General features: G+C 40.0%; 3 protein-coding genes across 3 annotated transcripts in view; 2 read left to right on the top strand and 1 right to left on the bottom strand.

The window, feature by feature from the left end:
- lmo2 (LIM domain only 2 (rhombotin-like 1)) overlaps positions 1 to 3,350 on the bottom strand; it is a 5,413-nt gene extending 2,063 nt beyond the window's left edge. Inside the window, exons 1-2 of the mRNA XM_037683612.1 lie at positions 3,143 to 3,350; positions 177 to 392 (exon numbers count right to left, since the gene is read on the bottom strand). Coding sequence (XP_037539540.1) covers positions 177 to 392; positions 3,143 to 3,183 — 257 coding nt within the window. The 5' untranslated portion in view covers positions 3,184 to 3,350. The remainder of the gene's footprint in view (positions 1 to 176; positions 393 to 3,142) is intronic.
- Positions 1 to 24,630, top strand: part of LOC119416376 (tetraspanin-18) — a 285,233-nt gene that overhangs the window by 142,646 nt on the left and 117,957 nt on the right. The gene's annotated exons all lie outside the window — the stretch shown is intronic.
- caprin1b (cell cycle associated protein 1b) overlaps positions 11,245 to 24,630 on the top strand; it is a 20,930-nt gene continuing 7,544 nt past the window's right edge. The window contains exons 1-13 of the mRNA XM_037683608.1: positions 11,245 to 11,412; positions 12,430 to 12,594; positions 12,737 to 12,799; positions 12,908 to 12,994; positions 13,082 to 13,320; positions 13,421 to 13,503; positions 18,885 to 19,058; positions 19,176 to 19,228; positions 19,308 to 19,391; positions 20,220 to 20,393; positions 20,464 to 20,572; positions 21,563 to 21,624; positions 22,415 to 22,507. Of these exons, the coding sequence (XP_037539536.1) occupies positions 12,430 to 12,594; positions 12,737 to 12,799; positions 12,908 to 12,994; positions 13,082 to 13,320; positions 13,421 to 13,503; positions 18,885 to 19,058; positions 19,176 to 19,228; positions 19,308 to 19,391; positions 20,220 to 20,393; positions 20,464 to 20,572; positions 21,563 to 21,624; positions 22,415 to 22,507 (1,386 nt within the window). The 5' untranslated portion in view covers positions 11,245 to 11,412. The remainder of the gene's footprint in view (positions 11,413 to 12,429; positions 12,595 to 12,736; positions 12,800 to 12,907; positions 12,995 to 13,081; positions 13,321 to 13,420; positions 13,504 to 18,884; positions 19,059 to 19,175; positions 19,229 to 19,307; positions 19,392 to 20,219; positions 20,394 to 20,463; positions 20,573 to 21,562; positions 21,625 to 22,414; positions 22,508 to 24,630) is intronic.

Raw genomic sequence — 24,630 nt, 5'->3', positions numbered from 1 at the left:
GGACGAGAGACGAAACGTTTCTACATTTTTTGTTGTTTTGCTTTGTTTTGGGTTTTTTTGAATGTCCAGAGGACCAGATTGAACTTTTTTAGATATTAAGCATCCTGTTTCATCTCATGACACACTTTTGGATAAGACAATAAAACCCTGAGATCCCATCCCAACACCAGACCTACCTTAGATAATCTCGTCGACAGAGTTTTCTTCCCAGCTTGTAGTAGAGGCGACGGCCCACCTCGCCCAGCCGACAGCCACAGAGGTCGCAGCTCAGGCAGTCCTCGTGCCAGTACTGCTCGATGGCCTTCAGGAAGAACCTGTCGCCGATGCTCTGCTGACACCCACCGCATGTCAGCAGGGACGGGGGCATTTGGAGAACCTCGTCCACTGGCTCCCTGCACAAAAAAGGCAAACCAGTTCAAAAGACATTTTTTTAATAATGCTCTTGCATGTTTGACTGGTTTCACTCTTTCACATCTGTCAGGCATCTGTTTTATTCTCTCTGGAAAACGTTGCCAATAGTGCCCCAGATATTATAATTGTATTAGGGGGTTATGGGATGAAGAAAGAAGTCTGGCGTCATCCAGGTCACATTGATCGATCCTAAATGTTGTTTTAAGAAAGGTGATTTAATTTTTTTTATGACATTTAACTTCTCATCCAACTAGAGTGCTTGAAACCAAAAGTTAAAACCTGCCACCTCTTGCGTGTTGTATTGGACTTTGACTGTCCAGAACCCTGTTTTAAATGTAATCCCCAGCCAGTTTCATCCTAATTCACACCTTGATGCATGCACCAGGCCAACAGAAAGCTTTATGACCCTCAAGATGGAGGGGACGGGGTGATATTGATATGCATGTAAAAATTATAATGACAATCAAAATAATAACATAGAAAATGCCCTTTAAATTTGAAAGAGTACCTTACGTTTCTATACAAAATATTAAAATAAAAGAATAAAAGGAGGAGTTTCAAGTTTCATTTTTCAAATACACAACACATCAGGGAAGGCAGGGAAGAGAGAGTGTGATTTGCATGGGAGTTCAGCTCACATAAACAGTTACTCATTGCAGCTTTTAAGCTTGGGACTCCTCGTTTTTCAATTTGAACAGAGAAAGCTTCTTGAATGAGAGTTGAGAGATCAGATTTATCCAGTTTTAGCTTCTCTCCATTGGCTCCTTGTCAAATGCAGAAAATAAATCAAAATCTTACTTCTAAAATAGCTACAACGCTCTCATCGACCAAGCTCCATCTTGTATTAAAGATCATATTATTCCATATTTTCCTAACAGAGCACTTCACTCTCAGACTGCAGGTTTACTTGTGGTTCCTAGAGTTTCCAAGAGCAGAATGGGAGGAAGATCTTTGAGTTATCAGGCTCCTCTCTTGTGGAACCAACTTCCAGTTTCTGTCCGTGAGGCTGACACATTGTCCAGTTTACAGACTGGGCCCAAGTCTTTCCTTTTTGATAAACCTTAGATAAGGTTGACTGTGGTTTCCAGCAGTGGTGTAGTCTACATTTTTGTAGTGGTTATACCGCGGTAAAGTTAGTATTACGTTGGACACCGTTGAAGCCGCGGAACGCGAATGTCCAACGTAAAGCTAACTTTACCGTGGTCGGTCTGTATACTGGGCTTAGAAACCAAACTGGTTAGCACAATGTAATCATCAATTTACTTAGATTTTTAAGCATATTGAACATTTCCAAATTTCTCTGATGCTTATATTTGAATACATGAACAGCAAACTTTGTACAACAGTTTTGTATTAAAACATGTTTTAGAATTTATAAAACAGTATCAAAGCCAAACATGTTCAAGTATTAAGTAGTAAGTACAGAAGTATTAATTATACAATAATTTGCTGGATATGCAAATGTAATAAACAAGTGCTGCATACAGGTAGATTGTTACAGAAGCATTTAGCTGCTGTTTAACATATCAATGACACGTGTCTAATGATATGTCATGTATCAATGGGCACTTTTAAGTGGTTATACTGGAATTCTTACGCTTTTCTAGTGGGTATACACTGTATACTCGTGTATCGTGTAGACTACGACACTGGTTTCCAGGGCTATCCTATAGTTGTGCTGCTATAGATTTAGACTGCATTTTGCAGCTGCATTCTCTCCATGTTTGTATTTGTAATTATTTCTGTCGTTAACATGTTTTTCGTTGTGTTTCTTCTAGGGGTGCACCGACTGCAGTTTTCTGGCCGATCATCTATTTCTAAAAAGTCTGACCTGCCGATACCGATTTAATTTTATAAGCGACACTGTCAGGAGTTATAACGTCACAAAGCGCCTTCAATTTTCCAATATTATTTTATTGAAAAGCAGACCCTTGAATAAAATATCCTAGAAACAATACAAACTTGTTTTAACTGGTCATGAGGTAGTGCTCTGAAATATAAATTAAGTTTAGAAAATTGTTAAAACTACAAAAAAATGTGTAAAATCTGTTTCTCGTGTAAGTATCAGCCGATCGCAGATCACCCAAAATTAAGGAAATCAGGGCCGATAAATTGGTGCACCCCTTTCTTCCCATGGAAAGTACACCTGGACCTTCCATGCTGTGTGCATCTGTCTCTGTCCTGTCCTCTAACCTAGTCAACGCAGAAATGGCCGCTCGTCCAGAACCTGGTTCTGCTGGAGGTCTCTTCCTGTTAGAAGGGAGTTTTTCCCTTTCCGCTGTCGCCGATGTGCTGCTCAAGATGGGAGTTTGCAACAAAGTGAAGATTCAGCGCAATCTACTGAATCCCTTAGATCACATGTGTCAAACTCAAGGCCCGGGGGCCAAATGTGGCCCTCGTTGACATCTTATCTGGCCCCCAAGATGATAGGTTGAACATGAAATACTTCTATCTCGTGTATTTTTTCAGTAATCTTTGATTATGTCAAAAGTGCAACAGAGAACGTCAAATGAGACCAATCAAACTCTTTTTGAGGAACCTGCAACCAAGAGAAAAACCTGTTGGGTATCTAACTCGAGTGAAACTGACCCTTAGTTTGAAAAAGGTTTTAATTTGGGCCCTTTTGTAAGTGAGTTTGACACCCCTGCATAGAAAACTTCATTTTTATAAATGTTTCTGTACAGTGCCCTGAGGTCACTTTGTAAATAATAATTAATTAACCCATACTTACTCATTGGCTTCCAGTGTTTTTCTCTCTATAGTAGATGCCATTCTTGGCTGTGCAGACAGGTGCGACGCACCTGCTCCTGCGCACCTTCAAGATCCTGGAGAAAACGCGCTTTAAGGTGATCTCTGGTGTCCAGTTTTTAAAAACTGTCCTCGGAGGCAGAGACGTCTCCTCTACGCTGCTCTGCGCTGAAGGACACGGGCTGGCATCGTTTCCTGAGGCGGTCACACGATCCCGTGCCTTTCGGGTCCAAAGCGGGTCAGTAAACCCTGCTCAGAGCGCATCGGTCAGCAGGGAGGATCTCCGTGTCCGAGCCCCGGAGCGGACGCAGCGCGCGGCGGACTCGCTCGTGCACGTGAAGCCGCCGGGGAGCAGCAGCGGCATGATGTCCGAACAGCGCGGGCCCTCCTCTCCTCTCTGCTTCTGTTCCTTCTTCCTGTTCACGACCGCTTCACAATGACGGGAAATGGGTCTTAAAGCGACAGCGGGTCGTGACGGAGGGGGGGCTGATGGGACACAAGATACAGACATCACGATTAGTTGTTTTCATTTCTAACAGCACAGCTGTCTCCTTCTTACACATGTGCAGTGGAAACAACATGTTTAGGCAAATGACCTTAAAACCATAGTTCATATTTGAGGACGTGTCGTCCTTTGGAAAGGTTTGAAGCAATAAATATCTTACCTGTTGTGGATAATGCTTCGAGGCTCCATGAAATGGCTGCGCATAACTTTTTTTTTTTTTTTTTGCTGCCCCTTTATAAATTACAGATGGAGCTGGCCATGTTTCAAATTAACCCAGTTTAATAAATCTCTTTGTGGTTAACTATTTTTTAGTTTGTTTTGCTAAATACAAAGTTCCTGTGTGTCATTAAGCTTCCCTTGGTAATACATTTGTTTGTTTGTTGTTTAATCCCACGACGGGAACTTGTGCACTTAACCACACGTCATCACTGCATCTCATGAGGCACAAAGTCGGTTCACGGTTTCACATGTCGACCGTCACAGCACAAAGGCATATCAGGGATCTTTGATCCGTTCAAAGATCCCATCAAGGCCTGGGACACTTTCAATATAATTCAATTCAGTTCAGTCTATTTATATAGCACTAACAGTATTAGCTCAGGACACTGTACAAATACATTCATATACATAAAAATTCAGTTAGTAACATTATTTAGCTAAGGTGGGTTAGCATATATATATGTGAATGAACAAGGGCATGAGACGTAGGGGTGTAGATGGTGATGCAGCACCCCTTGATGTAGAGGTCATGCAGGGTTAAAGAACTGATGAAAACATGAACAAAATTGTAATTTTTGTGTATAAACCTGTGTGGAAGTGTTACGGCTGCTTAAACCCCACAAAAAAATGTGCATTACCAGAACAGGATTGCATTTTTTTGCATGTATTTCCAAAATATACAGCTTAATTTTAATGTCAGATAAGACAATGTGCACAGTGTGTTACACCCTATTTGCTATTGTGATATTCTTCAAATTAATGTTTAGAGTCACTCAAGTTCACATACAAACGGCTATGAACAGGAGAGTTTTAGTATGTCTGCTAGAATACACATATGATGTAAATCTGACAACAGTGTTAAGGTTTATAAAAATTGCATTCACATGAACCGCTATATTATTTTGAGATTGTAGTTAAGTTGGTTCTCAGTAATCAAAGACATGGCAGATGCCAACAGTGAATGTCTGTTGGGATTTGGGGCTTGCTCAGACTTTTAACATTTTAATCCAGTAAAAATTACATAAACTGAGGTTGTTAATGGAGCTGTCTACAACAGGTAACATATTAATTGTTCACAACCTTTAAACAAAACCACTTTAAAAGATCATAAATATTCTTCCATAATTCACAAAACACGAAATGGTTTATCAAGTTGTTTTATAAGATAACTTTTTGTAAATAGCAGCTATATTGGATACAACAAAACACATTCTAATCAAAATGTCTCAAATTAAAGTATGTTGTATTAGTATTTACTTCTGCAACATGTGACAGCATGCTTGTTTTTTAACCAGATCTGTTTTTGTCATCCCAAATCTGGTAAAAAAAATTTTTACTTAATTGATATTTATAGAACTTACTTGAACTGCTGTTAAGCTAGTTAAACATGTAGGAAATCAAATTTATTCATTTTTCATTCCTTTTCCCCACCCATTTGTCAACAGAGCTTAAAAAAAAGTTCATGAACTTTTGAGGATTATGCTCTAAAATAAATACCTGTCACCCCTCAAAATATCATCTGAGAAATACACACTATTTCTTTCTTGCTGGTTTCTTGGAGGCTTTTATACAAGCAGAGCTCCTGTGGGTCTCTCTTATCTGCTGCCAGCGCTTCAGGGCTGCCTGCAGAGGGAGGGACGCAGGCAGCAGTTGGACTGTGAAGACAGATAAAACACCTCAGCGCCAGCAGCCAGAAGCAGCGCGGGCTAACTCTAGATGTAGGCTGAAAGCTTCCCTGGGCTGTTCAGCTGCTGGACTGCACACAGGCTCACTGGACAGACACCAAGCTGAACAGGCCCAGGAGCAAGGTGAACATGACTGCTGTGTGCCAGCTACACAGAAAGCTGAGCAGCTTTAGAGGGATCAAAACTCACACTGCAAATCCCTCAAATGAAAAAACAATTTGTGGTTTTTAATCTGTTGTCTTTGTACAGCACGACAGCACAGTGGAGGGTCTGTGTTGCATTAAACTATAACAAACATTAATCCGTCAATGTTCCTCTCTGCAGATGATTGATAAAAACAATCTTGGCATTCTGCACAGCTGACCAGGAGCTCCCCATCAACTGATGGCGCTAGAAGCAGACAAATCACATTTTATTATGTTCATTTAGTAGGTTGCAAAATTTGAATACTTTTGCCTAAAAATAAAATTTACATTAGTCATAATATTGAGAAAGCTCTGCAGTTTCAGTCACACAGTTCAGGACAAATAATACAAATCATCATTCATCATCATTTCCTCAAAAAATTCAGCTTGGCATAATTGGTTTAGGGCAGCACAGTAGTGCAACTGGTAGAGCTGCTGCCTCTCAGCGAGCAGGTCCCTGGTTCAAATCCCGGTCCAGGGGCCTTTCTGGGTGGAGTTTGCATGTTCTCTCCGTGCATGCGTGGGTTTTCTCCGGGTACTCCGGTTTCCTCCCACTGGCATAAAAACATGAATGTTAGTCTGATTGGTAACTCTAAATTGTCTCTAAGTGTGAGTGAGAGAGTGAATGGTTGTTTGTCTCAATTGTCTCTTTGTGTCCCTGTGATGGACTGGAGACCTGTCCAGGGTGTACCCCGCCCCTCGCACAGTGATTGCTGGATATGGGCACCGGCGACCCCCGTGACCCAAAATGGAAGAAGCGGGTAAAAGATAATGGATGGATGGAGTTAAACCTGCGACTTTCCGATCACAGGCCCATCTTCTCTAGCCTCTGCACCACCACTCTCCCAATATCAAACCAGGTTTTGGTGCTTCTGGCGGCATGGGCAGGGGCCAGGTCCTGCTGGACAATGAAATCTGCCTCTCCATACAGATCCTCAGCAGAAGGAATCATGAAGTCCTCTAAAACATTCTGGTAGACTGTTGTGGTGACCTTGGATTTAAGAAAGCAGAGTTCACCAACACCTGCACCGGACATTGCACCCCAAATCATGACCGACTGTGGATATTTCACACTGGACTTCAAGCAGTTTGGGCTCTGTTCCTCACCCTTCTTCCTCCAAACCCTTGGACCTTGATTTCTGAATGAAAGGCACACTTTACTTTCATCTGAAAAGAGGACAGAGGAACCCAACAGTTGTAGTCCATCTCCCGGATGTGTCTGAATGTGGTGGTTTTTGAAGCTGTGACTCCCGCCTCATTCCACTCTTTCTGGATCTCTGCCAGATTCTGGAATCTTCTCTGTTTGATAATCTGCTGAAGCCCACAATCATCTGTTTTGCTGGTGCATCTTCTCCTGCCATATTTTGCCCTTCCACTAGACTTTCCATTGATATGCTTGGACGCAGCACTCTGTGAACAGCCAGCCTCCTTAGCTATGAACTTTTGTGGCTTACCCATCCTATGGAGGGTATCAATGATGGTCTTCTGGCCAGTTGTTATGTCTGCAATCTTCTCCATATTGAACAGAACTGAGACAATTGAATCAAACTGAAGCAGTTTAATGATGCCCGGGGAAACCTGTACAGTTGTTTTGAGTTTAGTAGATGATTAGTGTCACACTCAGTTTAAAACATTCATGTCCTGCAACATTTGGACTGATTTCTTCACAGTATTCTAATTTTATGAAATCCTGTTTTCGTGGGATTCATGAGCTGGAAGCTCAAATTATGTAAAAATAAACAAATAAATACTTGAAATTGTTGAAATTGTGGGCCCTGAATCCATCATCTATTAAAGATTAACTTTTTGAATGGAATTATGGAAGTTAAACAACTTTTCCATGATATTCTAATTTTTTGGTAAGGGTCTGTAAATAAAACAGTGGATCAGATTGCAGTTACTTTATATGAGCATAATGCACGTGTTCCACTGCTTCCTGTTTAGCTGACTTTCAAATAGCCAAGAGGATGTGCAACTGACATACAGAGATTATGCTTTCCTGGGGGGTTGGGGTGGCTGGGGGGTGTCATACTTCCCATCCCCACCATGCAAGATGGCCCTGCTGTCATGGCCTCTCAGATTAACAGCCTGGGTCCAGATGCTCTTGTAGATAGGAGTAGCACGGCTCACTGAGCAACGTTAAAACTCCACCTTGCTGTCATTTATGGATAGAACTCTTTTTTGGTGTAAGTTTCCTAAATGTTAAAACGTGTGCACATCGTAGGACAATAAAGACCAAGTTCAAATGTTTTGATGTGGGGTGCCAAGAAAAGTTGACCAGTCAACATCTTACCTGTTGTTGCTCTTTGAACGAAACAGATTTGTTCAGATCAGATTAAGCAACGTCAACACCAAAGTGGACTGCTTGCTCTCTAAAAACAATCTCAAAAATGATATCAGAGTTCATGTGAACACTGGTTTATAAACCATTACACTGATGCAGTTTTGTGGGTATTTACATAGAACCCTACAAATGCAAGTACAAATAGCAGCACCTAGCTGTAGCACTTCTAGGACATATTTTCTGTTATAATAACAGTAATTTGACAGTAGCGAATTAAAAAAAAATGATATGATTTGCCATGAAATGTTGGAGATTCGAGTTGTTTTAAGATGGACTTAACTTTAGTCTTGGCCCCACTCTAGCTGTTAGCTCTTCAATTTGGTCAGAATCTGCTCAATTCTCCAAACTAAGGTCATTCAAAGAGCTATCAAAAGCAGGTAAGATGTTTATTTTTCATGACGTCTCCATAGAACCCCTCTTCAAAAGAGCTGAGCAATCTCTTGAAAATCTATTGGATGCATGTGTGTCACATTGTCCCCTGCTTTTGGTTTTTCCCCAAGTTGAACTAGGAAAGCAAACAGTTAAGCTTGGGGCAGCCTTCACGGAAGTGGTGTCACTCATATCCAGTTTCCTGTTTTGTTTCGGACTGAGAGCTTTATAGAGTCAAGAGCAGCATGGACTTTTGAGTCAGCGACAAACAGTACAACTACACAACAAATTTATTAGAAGCTTTTGAGAATAAGAAAAATCCCAGTCATGTTCATCAGAGGGTTTGAAAAAGATCAGCGCTCAGCCACAAGTCAAACTATTTTCTAAAATTATGGGTGCTGGACACTGTGTCGACTTTCTGAAAGTACGAACTCTGAAACAGCCAAACCAAAACCACCCACTTCCTGTTCATTCTGAAATCTTTTGTTTGCTGCGTGTTTCTCTGAGCTGAAAATTCTGCAGAAAGATTGAGCTGCTCCACAGTATAAACATTTAGGTGGGAGCTTTCTTTGTTAGAACCCCAAAAGTCTGGTTGAAAAGGTCGGAGGTCAGATGAGGGCCCACCCAACTGTTGGCTGAGTGAAATACAGCAGGCTGCAGAAATGAGCCACTCGATAACACAGAGCTTCTCTTGGCCATGGGATCCTCCCATAATCAGTATTATCCCTAGAAAGAAAACACTTAGAGTGGAACAGTGCAATCACATGGCTGTGCAGCCGTTTTAACAGCTTCCTGTGTTCAGTAAAACAAGGCTGGGCCGGTGCACATTCTCGGGTATGTTTGATTTCCTTCAGAGAAACTCATAGTTAAAATAAAAAGAAGAAGTGCTAAAGCTTTTTTATCATATTTAAAACAATTGCAAATAACACATATGCATTTTCAAATTTAGCTTTTGGAATGGGTTTAAAAAAATGTGTCACTACAAGTCTGAGTCAAGTGTGACTCAGAATTTGGCTTTTTCTTTAGATCTAATTGTTTCCCTGCACATTTTTGTTGATGCTTTACTGCCACCTACTGATTCAAAGAAAATAATTTTGCTGAAGCTGATAAATTTTTTAACCAGTGTTTTTATTAAATTAAATTAAATTAAAGTGCTATGTATTGTCATTGTTGTCCCACACAATGATGACATTTGTGCTGTGCATCTAGCCCATCACAAGTGGAGCAGAAGGCAGCTATGTAAGTGATCAGGGAGCAGTTAGGGAACAGGTGTCTTGCTAAAGGACACCATGACATGTGACAGGGAGTAGAACCTGCGACTCTCTGTTTCCAAGTCGGCCCTACCACTGCACCACAGCCACCCCAAATGCATACAAGATTTAAAAATGTGTGCGCTTCATATAAATTATATACATTCTTCTCACAGAAAGCAGTGCAACTGCTATTGTAAATATATATTTTGTGCATAATCAGTTAATCAGTGGTGCACTTTTCAAATTTAGGATTAGGTCACGCACTCTTACATTTTCTGTAACTCCTTACTGGACACTGAACTGGAGCAAACTGGAGGGGACACCTTGTGAAGATCGTCATTCCATCGCAAACCAATGCAGCACGCGACTAACAACCATGTGCTCACACACTCACTCCTAATGTTAGTTTAGAACTGTTTAAAGAAAACCAAACATGCATGAGGAGAACAACTCATGAGAGAAAAATCCCAGTTGACATTTGAATCTTAGATATTCTTGCTGTGAGGTATATGAACTACCCATCCTCACCAAGCAACATCTATAGTAAGATCAACAGAAGTAAGAGAATCAGCTAAGGTTTTGGCTGTGTGCGTCATATTGTATATATATATATATATATATATATATATATATATATATATATATATCATCTGTTCACACAGACTGGGCGTATTGTTTTTGTACTATTAGTGCTTAATGTATATTTAGTTGATGTTTTTCTTAGTTCATATCTTTGATCTTATTGCTGTTTTTCTTTTACATTTTATTGTTGAATGTATCTAGGACACTGTGTACATCATAATCTCATTCCACCACTTGTACCACATGTGGTGCGTATGACAATAAAGTTATAACTCCAGCTCTTACAACCATTCACTAAGTTAAACTGTATGTTTTTGACTATTTACTTATATTTTGCTGTGATTTACAGTGATAATAGTGGTAACAGGTCTCCCTTGTCAATGAGTCCTCACGTCTCAGTGAACCTGTATAAATAAAGTTGATTGAATGAATATCATTTTCCCCAGATTATTCAGTTTTTATATTATTTTTCTTATTATTATTATTATTATTATTATTATGTTATAATGCAAAAAAATCTGTGTTAAAATTCTTACACTGGTGTACTTACAGACAGTCCTGAGTACTTCAGTCCACGGAAGGAGACTGAAACTAATACTGCAGTTTTGTCTCATCATATTTAATAGCAGATGTATTGTACAGGTGTGCTCCAACGTGTCAGCGTTTACAGAACTACAGAACAGTTTAATACAGCAGCATCATCAAAGCTCATGATTGAGCAGATTTTCTGAAAACGAGCCTTAAACAGATATGCCTGACTATAAATGAAAATTCTAAAACGGTTTTCGTGCTACTGTTTTATTTTCAAATAAAATTATTAAAGCAATTTTTAGTTTTTATAATACTTTATCTTGTTGCAAAATAATTTTATTTTATCACCCTATTTCGTATAGCCTATTTATTTAGGCATATATTAAACAGCTAAAATAGGACTTGCGCCTTTATAAAGAACTTCTCCGTCTTTCCAACCGTCTCAGTTGTCGGTGAGGCCGGCGGGGCGGATCCCACACTAGAGTAAAGGAGAGAAAAAAGCAACACAACAACAAAAATAATAATTTGGCCTTTTCGTTAATTAAGCTAACAAGTTCCCTTTTGGATATATATCAGCAAGGTGGGTAAATGGGAAGCCAGGTTTTCGAGGAAACAAGACTCGGGTCTGCTGCTGGTGGTCAGCACGCTTTGGTGTTGCTATCAGACAAGCTAAGTCAATGCTAACGGCAGAGCGGCCAAGGCCATTTTACCAAAGCTCAGAGGAAACTGCAGTAGTTGTCCGAACTTTAGCTCGAACTACTCATGTGTTTTCAGAATATATTTATTTATAGATAAACATGTTTTAAATTGGTCTTTAAGTCATAAAGTAACCTTTACATCATATTAAAGTTAGCCGTATGCTACGGATATATTGTCTGCTTCATGCATGGCACTCTTCTCGTGTTACGAAACTAGACTTGTATCCATGTAAATATGGTCAGCATTGATAAATCCACTCGACTGTACTAGTTTCAAATAATGTGACAACAACCAGCATTCATATAAAGGTTATGTAATGTTTCGAGCAATGTTCTAACATACACGATATTTTTTAAATACTGTAGTTTGATATATCTGACACTTGGATGTTGCTAAACCGGTTACTAAACTTATATAGTCTTGACCTTTTATTAGGCATTTGTTCCCACTTTAAAGTGTTATTAGGTCGTTTTGTTGTTGTGTTGGGGTGTCCTGTGAAAAGGAAACTGATAGCAAACATTTCGGTTTGCACTTGTTTGAACTACACTGTTATAGACAGCATCTATTATCTCTAATAAATACACTTTGATTTTCCACATGATGTTGACAAACTGATTTATTTACATATTATAAACCGATTTATTTACATATTATAAACCACTAAACCTAAGTATTGTAAAAACACATCAGAAGATCGTCTTAACACCAGTAACGTACAAATCAAAAATTAAAACAAATAATTTTGCATTGATTCCAATATCCACTGGAAACATTCCTATATGTAAACGAATCATCTTTTGTTTGCACATGCCATGCTATTTGTCAAGTGTAAAGTCTTTTCTTTTGTAGTAAATTGGATCTATTGGTATAATCACTAAACCTTTGTGGTTCCCTCTAGATGCCCTCAGCAATGAATGCAAGTAGAACGGTGCAATCTGCCAGCCCAGACTTGGGATCCGCTCCAGGGTTAGCAGGCAATTTTGCACTCGGTGGACAGTCAGACGTCTTGAAGCAAGTGCTGTGTGTCCTCGACAAGAAAGCTCGCAACATGGAGAAAAAAAAGGTCAGGCTTTTTGAAATCTGCTAACGCTTTCACTTTGAATTAATTAAGGTGTTCTGGACAAGGCAGAGCCCAGAAAAGATTTTTGTCTACTTAAATTGTTTTAAATATACTGCTGTTGTTGAACTTTAATGTTTTACTACAGAGCAAACTGGATGATTATAAGCTCAGGAAGAATAAAGGGGAAAGTCTCAATCAGGACCAGTTGGTGGGTACACAAAAACTTTAATCTTTACAGATCATCTTATGAGTCTTATGATTCTACATTTTATCAGTATGTAAACTGACTGTTTTCTTTTCACTTTATTTTGTTTAGGAGGCCCTCTCCAAGTACCAAGAAGTCATGAACAACTTGGAATTTGCCCGAGAGTTGCAGAAGGCGTATATTACTTTGGGACAAGATGTAAGGACAGCGCTGTTCTTTGTAATTACTTTGAGTTATTGATTCTGGCTCTGTCTATATTGGCTTTATTTTAAATGGTATGTTCAGATCCAGAAGGCGGCAAAGAAGTCTGCGCGGCGGGAGCAGCTGCAGCGAGAGGAGGCAGAGCAGAAAAAGCTTAAGACTGTTCTGGAGCTGCAGTTTGTCCTGGATCGGCTGGGTGATGACACGGTACGGCAGGACCTGAAGCAGGGGGTTGGCAGCTCACCGCTGCTGACAGACACAGACCTCGCAGCTTTTGATGAGTTCTACAAGTTGGTGGGACCAGACCGTGATCAGAACATCAGGTTAGTTCACATTTTCATGTGTAAGCCAATGAGCGATGCAACATACTATATGCCTATTTATCTATAATAAAGAAACCCTGACAAATTTTAATGTGTGCAGGTTGACTGATCAGTATGAAGAAGCGTCTGTGCACCTTAGGGAGCTGCTGGAAGGGAAGGACAAGCCAGTGGTTGGAACAACATGTAAGTCTGTTGTAATATGTGCATATCAGCATAAGGTTGCTGTTCTGTCATTTATTTTGCTTTGCGTAATGATGGTGTTTTCTCCTGACCACTGTTCCTTTGGCCTTCTTTACTTACTGATTACATCAGAAGTAGCAAAATGTTTACATTTTTTCTCTCTTGCTCACATGTTCTTTCTGCCAGTCACCAAACAAACCTGTCCAGTCAGTCTTCACATGTACCAGGTCCATTTATCTGCTACTAAAACTTGGCTTCACATGGGCCATTGTGTCCAGTTTGAGACGGAACAAGATTATTAAATATTCTATGGGGGAGGCATTAATCAAACCAGAAGAATAAAAAGTAATGTATGATTTAAGTAACAATTAGAACTAAAATGTCTTACAATATTTAAAGTTAAAAATATGTAAATGCATTGCAAACTATACTTTCACATACAAAAAGTAGTGAGTGTAGAAAACACATTTGAAAACTCCATGCATGGAGTTTGGCCAGCTGTGGGTAATGGTAAATCAAATTTCAACCAATTTTTTTTTTTTAATCCAAATTAACAATTTGAGGACACCAGCATGAACATTTTGAAGCAGTTTACAGTAAATGACTTTTATTCATTGTTTGCTTCAGTCAAGAGTTTTATAAAATGAATTATCATTCAAGATGACTGTTTGAATGGCCAGCTGTGGTGTAAATGGTTGGCAGGACAGTTCATCAGATGGCCAGTGACGCAGTTGTCATCAATGCTTTTTGTTCTGTTGAGACTGAATGAAAGAAATCTGTCAGATATTTCAGAATGAGCCCCAAAACAAATCTGTCGCAGAAGTGTTGGCTTTTTTAACCAGTCTCGTGTTAATGTAGCGCGTTCTTTGTGTTTCGTTTATGCAGCTTGTGTCTGTTGCCTAAATGTGAATAATCAGGGCTTGTGGATATCGGGGCTCTGCATTCTCAGCTGTCTGACCTCAAGCTTCACACTGCTGCATTCTGCTCAGGAACTGAGCTGCGGGCTTATCCTGACTCAGCAGCAGGGCATACAGCCAGTGGCCCTGTGTGGTTGCCCTGGTCAGTTCTCTAAAGCAACATTTGAATACTGGTGACCTGCTTCAGTGTTGTGACACCAGTTCAGTCCCTTTGACTCACTAATGAGATGTTTGAAACATCAAGGTGATATTTATGAAGGTGACTTTTTTTGCTTGAACCAGTGCAAAAACAAAATCACTGGCCTGCTTTGCCATCGTGTGACAGTATCGCCCTCAGGAATTTTTACAAAATGGATATTTGTTCGGTTGCAGGTTTACAATCAAAAGCCTCTTGATACTTAACCCTTGATGGTGGGGTTGAATATTGAAAATCTGACAAATATTGTTAATGCAGTGAATCTTAAGCCCTACCTTCTCAATAACAGGCGGCTGGCGACAATTTCACCGCCTAGTCAAGTGTCTGGTACTGCCTACGCTGACGATTCCGTGGCGCGTGATAGACGCATAACCAATTTCAGTCGCTCTGTCAAGAAAGATACAGCCTCTCAGAGACTCCATTTTAATTTGTGTCAAAAGTACAAACTTCAAGCTACACACCAGTTTTTAAATCATGTTGATAAGCCTAATAAAACCAGTTATAAATAATCCATGCCACACCTTTTTATGAAAATCATTGTCATATCTGAAGCACGTTAGAGCGAGAGACTGCGGCAAAGACAGACAGTCACAGGGACAAAAATCCCCCATCACCCTCCGCTTTCACCTCCCACCCCCGTCAAGCAGATAACCATTCCCCTCTTTTCTGACGGAGACCCGAAGTTATTTATCAAGTGCCAAAACATCTGCAGGAAGAAGAAGAAAAAGGCGTGGAAGTTGAATGGAGTTCAGCGTGATAAAGTCACAGCGAGAGCGGGAGTGAGTCATGAGGTCTGAGAGATTTGTGATATTTAGCATGTTTGGGTTTTATAGCTGGGTGTAGTTTAGTGTGTTTAGTCAGTTTTAGTGTGAGTCTGAACAATGAGACAATTTTTGAATGTGAGGAGGAACTGCATTGCACTGCAGACCCAGGGGAGGATGGAGCCGCCGAGTCAGAACCTCTCAGACAGAGGAGACGATCATGGAGAAAAACAGTCTGTCAGACAGTGAGGACTTTGTTGATGAAGAGGGAGATCGTGATTTGTTTTAGAAGAGGAAGAGAGCACCTAGCCCCACTAGGAGGTCTGACTGAGCAGAGGAGGGGGTCCAGAACCCCTCTGTCTGAGCCAACAGAACCAGGAGACCTGAGATCTGGAGAATACAGGGAGGATGTGGATGTTGACCCAGAGGGCGACTAATGGAGGAAAGTACACTTTTTCTTAAATTACTGTAAAATAAATATTTAATTAAAAATAAAAACTAGGGGTGTGCAATTATGGCATAAAATTCATATCACGATATGTTTTGTGAAGGGTGGTGATAACGAAATATATCACAATATGTTTTTGGTATAAAACTTTCAATAGGAACGGAAAAAAGCATAGGGTGTCCTTTTGCCATCATTTATTTTGAAAACTGCTATACCACAAAATAATCTCAATTAAGAAAATTCCACCACTAGGTCCAGAGAGTTTTTAAATAAACAAATCAAGTATTAATTAGGCTTCTTTCTTGTAGTACAAAACGGTGCAAAAGATATATCAAATGTGTTTTAGCCATATGTTTTAAACAAAAGAATATGTTGTTAACTCTTAAAAGTTTCCAGTATTCTCACTTAAGAAATGAACAGCAACAGAGCAGCATTTTACCCTAAAAACACTTAACCCTCTAGTGGGTGTCTCCTTCTGCTTTAATGGAGAGCTGACACAAAATGGCAACCAGTTTCCTCTGTGTCTTTGACCAGAGGGTCTCGCAGTAAAATCACACAACACAGCGTTTTTATCAGAGAGCAGGTTTCTCTAAAGCTGACCAAAGATACTTTAACTTTGGACGGAAAAAAAACCCAACTTTTGACGGAACACAGCATTTTGCGCATGCGTCTGAATACGGCAACACTACGGCAAGCCGACCATACTTAGCTTGTAGCTTCGCTACTTAGCTCTCGAAGAAAAGACTATAACACCACTTACGCACAGTTTTCAACTAAAAAAAAGTTACAATTAAATCTGACAACTCTGATTTTACATCAGACACAGCATTACTGTGGTTAGCCGGTAGAAGCCACATCTCTATCGTAGGCTAAATATCTAATATCGTTTCTACCGTGTACCGTTTATATCAAACATTCCTAATAAAAATTGTAGTGTAGTTTATAAACAAAACAAAAAAACCCAACTTGTTAAAAAAAACTAGATATTTTTATTTCAGGCTGAAACAGCTCTAAAAGACTAATTAATTTTTTGTGGAACAAATATTTAAAACTAATATTTTGAAGCAGTTAAATAAGATGGTTCATTTTCCCCCCGAGGAACATGAATAGTCGTAAAGTTAAGGGTTAAAACCGTCTTATTCGAATGTTCACACAGTGTGATGCTTTTAATGTCGATCAGATTTCACGATTGTGTCTGAAGTTGGAGAAAACAGTGAAGTTTTTGAGCTGCATGCATTCAACTGGGACTGCTGCAAAATAAAGAATGAAGATAAATTCATTAAGAAAAAAATTTATTAGAATCTTTAGAATGTATGTTATCTCCTCTACAAAACTGATTGATACCTGCTGATTATGACTTCATAACTCCATGCTTGTGATGCTGGTGTGACATTTTCATCAGTTTAAACAGTCTGTGTTCACCAATATTTTCAATGCACAGAACCTCTGTGTGTTGATGAATCTTTGATTTATTTTTATTTATTTTTACCTTTTTATTTAACCAGGCAAATCCCACTGAGATCACACATCTCTTTTGCAAGGGGGGCCTGAAGGCAACCTAACATGCATGTTTTTGGTCTGTGGGAGGAAACCAGAGTACCCGGAGAAAACCCACGCAAGCACGAGAAGAACATGCAAACTCCACACAGAAAGACCCCAGGTCCAACTGGGGATTGAACCCAGGACCTTCTTTCTGTGAGGCAACAGTGCTAACCACTGAGGCGCCGTGTTGCCAATGAGATGAGAATCAAAAATGACTCCTGCCTCCTACTCTGAGCCGTTAGCCTCCGAAAAGTTGTTGAGTTATGGTCCATGAGAATGGCCGGTCTTGTCTCACTGGCGAGTGTGTGAAAAAAATTGCTTAGTTTGCTTCTCTCACCAACTGTTGACACCCCGTCTTGTGCATCGCCCCCAGTTAGAACTGGTTTCTTACAAGTTACGTGATGAGCATTGTGTAATTGGTCAGAACTATGTGGGCATATTTTTATTTTTTTGTAAAGTGGCTGCAGTCAGCTGTTCTCTGAGAGCAGCGTCTGCTGAGGATCTACTTGCCGAGGCTGTGAGAAAATACAGGCAGTATAAAAACTTGTGAAATTTATAAAGATGGTAAAAAAAATCATGGAAGAAGATGGGTCACTTTTGTGCATGCAGGAGACAGCACAGAGGCCGTGTGGACTGAGATAGTGTGCCTCTGCCGGACAGAGTAGGGGCACGTTCCCACTCCATCTGTGGAAAAGGTGGTGGTCTCTGTGACAAATGTACAAAGTGGTGCTTCTCAATAACATAAATATCAGATATTTTCCAACTCCTCCATCAACTGAAAATAATCATTCACGCTGATAACCACTCTGTCTGTGCTGATTGTAACTGCACGTAGCTTGTGCTGCAGTGGGAGGACTTATCAGACTTTCTCCCCACAGTTGTTTTTAAAGTTTAAATAGTCTATGAAAATAAGACGGTCTACAATCATGTCAGCGAGATTTGTTGTCTTACAACTTGTTGAAATAAAGTGAGCCCTTTAGACTGATTCAGGTTATTCTTTAATGTTTAGTGTCAGAAATCAGTAAATTGTTTTGTATTGGGTTCAAACATTTGAAACAAAATGCATCATCAGTTGTGATGTTTCGTGATTATTTTCTTCTTTTTATGAGGGCGTTGTCAGTTACATTTTACGTAATTGTTTGTCACCATTAGTGATCTGGGAGAGAGGAGAGGGGCTCCGGTCAGAAAAGCATCTGTGTTTTCCACTGAAGCTTTAACTTCTGCGTTTTATCATAGCTGGCACACTTGAGCAGCTAAGCAAATTCACTCCAAGCTTAATAATTAAAACTGAACTCTTATCTCATACACATGAAGCAAGTGCCTTGTGTTTTTTTTCATATGCACATTATGAATTGTATTCATGGCTTGTAAGATGATGCTGTTTTCCACACTTGATCTGCATTGATTCAAAGCTCATGGAAAAGTGGGTTCTCATCGTGACCTTGTCGTATCGCTGCTGGATTTGTGCCTTCGTGGTTTAACTTTTCAGTAGAGTGCTGACCCTGTTAATCCTCTGCTAGACAAGGCACTGAAAGAGACTTTGGACCAGGTTCTGCTGAGTGGGTACTTTGACCGGATTCCCTCTCACCAAAATGGAGTGTGTGAGGAAGAAGAGGAGGAAGAGTCAGTCGCAGGAGCAGTTATGGCAGCAGTAGCTGAGTCGTCGGAGGCAGAGGAGCAGGCAGTCGATCAAGGTTCTGACACTTTTGTGAAGCATGCTGCACGAGTCTTGTTTAAAACGCTAATCTAATCATTAATGAAACCGGCACAACATCCTCTTGATGAGTTTGTTTTTATTTTTTATTTTACAGAAACTGAAGTAATTGAAGAATTTACCGAGACCATTACATTTGAAACAACAGAAGTAAGTTTTGCAGATATCTCAGGAGTTTTCTTTTTTTATTGTAGGTTTTATGACTGATATTTGATATATTTCATTTCAGTTTGTAAACAGACAGTTCATTCCAGACAGCTCTTACAGTGGCAGTGAAAAAGAGCAGGGGGATGAGTGGACCAGAGAAACTGAGGTTTGTTGAAGAAATTCTCATGTTCTTGTTGACAGAACATGGCTTGAGTGTGTTTTTTATATATATATATATATATATATATAAAATAAATAAATAAACCATTCACATTATGTCTTAAAGAAGTATAACCAGGTTGTTGACAGTAGTGTTTTTTTGTTTAGTTTATTTCTGCAGTTTTTATTCATACTTTTGAGGTTCTTTCTGTATCTTAACAGGTTATTTTAGACTAGCTCCATGCTCATAAGAGAACTGGTAAATTGCTACTGCTCAAATAAAACTTGCATTTATTTTCTTTGCTGTAATGTAACGAATAATGAGATATTTGTGTTTGGTGTGTCTGTGCATTACAGGAGCTTTTGTTAACTTAGAAGGTTGAGGCATGCAAAACTGTTTTTTGTTTCATAGCAAAGGTGCCAGTTTAATTGCAAAAGCCACATTTTTGAACTACTTGCTACATTTAGGTGTGTTTACTTGTTATATAAAATATACTTAATCCAGCAACCTGTTTATTACTGTTGTGACTGAGTCATGGGAGTTTCTTTATTTTCTACAATGCCTAAAGCACAAAGTAGTGAATCTCAATAAGTTGTAAACCGTTTTTAAAGGTGATGTACTATATAAACAGACTTTTTAATGCGGGCTTGCAATAGATTAACTACCATATTGTAATACATGTGACTTGCTCTCAGAAATGCAGATTTTTTTTTTTACCACTTGCACTTTTTTGCTTCACTTGGAGTCATGAACAACATTTTACTGCAGCTCTGTTACTCTTGGTGTCAGTAAGATACAGTTAGTAACCACTGTTTGTTTGTCTTCTACTTTCAGGCTGTAAGTGCCTTGCAGCAACAGCAACCTGTACAGTCTGCAACTCCCCCCGTTCCTTTGGAGACTCACCCTGTAAACCTAACGTCGCCTGTTCCACCTTCTGACCCTCTGGTCCGAAAACAAGTAGTGCAAGACCTAATGGCGCAGATGAAGGGACCATACAACTTCATGCAGGTGAGCTGTGATTTTTAGAGAACCCTGTTAGCTATAGCTGTGTCGTGGTCCTAATCACTTCTGTTCTTAGGACTCCATGTTGGAGTTTGATGGAACGCCCATTGATCCAGCCATTGTATCAGCGCAGCCAATGAAACCTGCTCAGACCATGGACGTACCACAGATGGTTTGTCCACCAGGTATGTTTGATGAGAAGATATGCTCTTCTAATAAAGTTTAGAGTAGGGGTGCACAGACACATGTATTTGTCCCAAACCATCATCGTATGGACAACTGGCACAGTTACAGAAAACCAGGAAGAATGTTGGTCCCAGCTGATCACCACTCTCCTCTAGAAGCCCATACACATTTTATTTAACTGAATTTTGCTTGCTGCCATGACTTAAAAGAAGCAGAGTAAGATACAACCTAAAGCACTTTAAATCAAACCGAAGCATGAATGGCTGGTTCAGAATAAAACACAAAAACTTCAGAACTTCCTTGTTTATTTCAAATCACCTTTGTGAATAAGGTTTTCTTGGTCACGCCCAGAGAGAGTGAATGGTTGTTTGTCTCTATGTGGCCCTGTGATGGACTTGCGACCCGTCCAGGGTGTACCCCACCTCTCGCACAGTGATTGCTGGACATGGGCACCGGCGACCCCCGTGACCCAAAATGGAAGAAGCGGGTAAAGATAATGGATGGATGGTCACGCCCAGCTGCAATCGGCTGCAATGAGATGTGCGTTTATAGCAAATCAAGCAGATCATGCACTGTGTGCTTTAAAAAAACTCTTTATAAGCTGTTTCTGTATTTATTCAATATTACCATAATTTCCGGACTATTGAGTGCACCCGAATATACAGTAAGCTGCGTCCGCTAAATGAAATAATTTGAACGTATATAGGCCACAACGTATATAGGCCACAACGTATATAGGCCACGCTTGTCTATAAGCCATGGGTGTCCACGTTGTAACATGAGATATTTAAACAGAGTTCTTTATTTTTCTCTGATTCTGGAAAAGTTATTGTGTTTTAGAAGATAATTGCAGTTGTAATCTGTTTCTTTTTACTGTTACACCTGACCTGAGTTGAACCATGACTTGGGAGTACCGTTACACCCCCAGTTTAAAATGCCAGTCTGACCACTGAAAGCAGACATGTTTGATTGAAGTGTTGTTGCTTTAGGTCACCCTGATCCCCGGCCGATCCAGCCCAACTCTGTTCCTTCTCAACCTGAGCCCACACAAGTAAGTATTTAGGTATAAACATGATGGTAAAATGACACAAACATTGTGCTTAGGCCTGTCACAATAACAAATTTTGCTGGGTGATTGTCTCCGAAATTATTTTGATAAACAATATTGTTTGAAATTTGACAATAATTAGTCATTATTGTCAAATTTAATAAGAAATGTTGGTCAATTTGTTTTCTGTAGTACCTTTTTTCAACCACTGGATGGCAGTATAAGACTGTTTGAACCGAAGGATGGACAGTGAGGGAGCGAGTAGTGTGTCTCTTTAAGAAAAATGCAGGGAGGCCCCTTGACATGACATGGGCTGTCTCTCTTTCTTTTTTTTTTCGGTTCTCAAAATGGAGGCCGCTCTGTGTGGTTTGAGCTCTTTAACATGACATTTGACACACAAAGCTTTTAATTTAAAAAATCAGTAAACAAGTTCTCAGCTTCTTTTTGCAGAGAAAAACAACTTTTTACACGAAGGCACGAGTTTCAACCGTGAATTTTGGAGTTTCGACAAGACAGAGGTTTTTTTCTCGAGGTCAGCCTGTTAGCTTAGCTTCTCAGCTTAGCTTCTTTTAACCATCCAAAAACATGATTTTGGATGGTTAAAATGAATTTTAAAGAGAAAGGGAGGGGTCAGTGAAGATTATCATCCAATGTCTTCAGTAGAAAGAGACACACAGAAATGATAAAGCTGTTGAATGAAAATGAGGTTGATGATTTTAATTTATCATGCGATAAATTGATTTTTTTTGTTTATCGCAACAGGCCTAATTATGCTTAAATTCTGTGTTTTCAGGTCCCCATCGTTTCCCCAACACCACCCCCAATGTATCAGACCTCACACACGCCAGATCCTCGACCCCCAACAGAATCCATTGATCCCATCCAGGTAAACCAACCTGTGCAATGATTAGGGTTTTTTCATGTTGAGTTGTTTGCTGATCATCATATTTATTCAAGACTGATGTTTTTTTATTCTGCAAAGACAGCTCATTCAGTGGTTTTGTGGTGACCGAAGATATGGTCAGTTTCTGTTTGTAAGTTAGGTCACACACAAAAAAAACTAAAAAGCTCAGCTTCAAAAAACCACTCAAATCTTTACCTGTATTGTTCCCCCAGTTTGGGCCGTTTCTGGTGAGTGTTCAGAGATGGAGCACAATGTTTTGTGAGGAGAGTAACCGTCTTATTAACCCAGTTGTTTATGAAACCTGAAGAAGATGAAGACTTTGAACTAAAAAAAAAACTTGGCTTTTTAAAAGAATTTCCTAAATATTTATGACTTTACTGTCAATGGAGACCGCACTTATAGGATTTCTTATCTCATGGGGTACAATTATTTTCTTTTAAGGCAATAGTGTTCCATGTTTAGCATCAATTTACTTACTACAGGCTCAAATCCAAGGCAGAAAACATGGTCAATTAACTAGCTAACATCAGGTTCTCCAGCTCCCAACGTTACTTCACAAAAGAGGGAAAGTTGTAGTTTTGCTCAGAGCTTTGAATTTAGTATTACCATAATTGCCAGTTTACAGAACACACCTGATTGTAAGCTGTGCGTACTAAATTTAAAATGAAACACAATGTTGTACATAAATAAGACGTGCTGTGTATAAGCTGCGGGTGTCCACAATTAAATATCAAACTACACAGCTCTTGGTAGAACGCGCAGCTCTTATTGTAGTACAATAATCAACCACCAGATGGCGTTTCACAGACTTTAGTTTGCTTTCACACAGACTGCTGATCCTCGCAGGTCTTCATGATGACACGCTCTCTGACTTATATACAACAATTTTCAGTCAGCTCATCTGGACAGGTTTTTGTGCTGAAACGTTTCACCTTCCATCCAGAAGGCTTCATCAGTCAAGGAAACATACAACACAAAACTGATTCTTCCCCCAACAGCTTACTCCAAAGTGGAACAAACCAGTGATGTTGGTGCTAATATGGTCTCTTTGGCACACCCCCTCCTCCGGTGCTGGCCCTCTCCCTCGTCGACAGTCATGTCAAACTGGTTGAAAACCAACAGTCCATGCTCAATAATCCAGGTATGCAATCCAACAATTTTCAGTTAGGTCCGTCCATCCATCCATCCATTATCTTTTACCCGCTTCTTCCATTTTGGGTCACGGGGGTCGCCGGTGCCCATGTCCAGCAATCACTGTGCGAGGGGCGGGGGACACTCTGGACGGGTCGCAAGTCCATCACAGGGCCACATAGAGACAAACAACCATTCACTCTCTCACTCACACCTAGGGACAATTTAGAGTTACCAATCAGTCTAACATGCATGTTTTTGGTCTGTGGGAGGAAACCAGAGTACCCGGAGAAAACCCACGCATGCACGGAGAGAACATGCAAACTCCACCCAGAAAGGCCCCTGGACCGGGGTTTGAACCAAGGACCTGCTCGCTGAGAGGCAGCAGCTCTACCAGTTGCTCCACCATGCTGCCAGTTCAGTCAGGTCATCTTGGAAAAAAAAAAAAGAAACTCCAGATGACCTGACTGAAAATTGTTGGATTGTATACCTGGATTGTTGAGCATGGACTTTGTTGGTTTCTGACTTATAGTTACTAGTTCTGACTCAGGGAACACCCCTTCTCATTCTCTCGCTGTGAGTGAAATTTGCCATACACAAAGATTTTTTTTTAAAACTTTTATTTAAATATGTACCAGTAACATACACAAAATAAGCTGCGTACAGTACGGTAAATGTTTTTTTTTTCCTGAAGAATGCCTTTAACACGCCTGGTAAAAACAAATAAATTCAGACCCGCGCCGCTTGAGTGAAAGTGGAATAGTTTCCTTGTAGTCTGGAGGTGACAGAGTTGTTCGTGCCCTAGTGGATGGATGCCCAATGTTGTTTCTGTCAATTTTTATTTTTTTTTTATTTTTATTTTTTTTAAATAAACATTTTGGCTTATCTAAGGAGCCACCAGAATTTTAAACAGGAAATCTGAGAAATGCACGTCTGTCTTTTTTTTTTTTTTTTTGGGGGGGGGGGGGGGGGGG

This window comes from Nematolebias whitei, chromosome 10 (genome assembly GCF_014905685.2).
Source record: "Nematolebias whitei isolate Nwh7 chromosome 10, NemWhi1, whole genome shotgun sequence".
In the NCBI taxonomy this organism is placed as follows: domain Eukaryota; kingdom Metazoa; phylum Chordata; class Actinopteri; order Cyprinodontiformes; family Rivulidae; genus Nematolebias; species Nematolebias whitei.
This window is presented reverse-complemented; position numbering and strand designations above follow the sequence as displayed.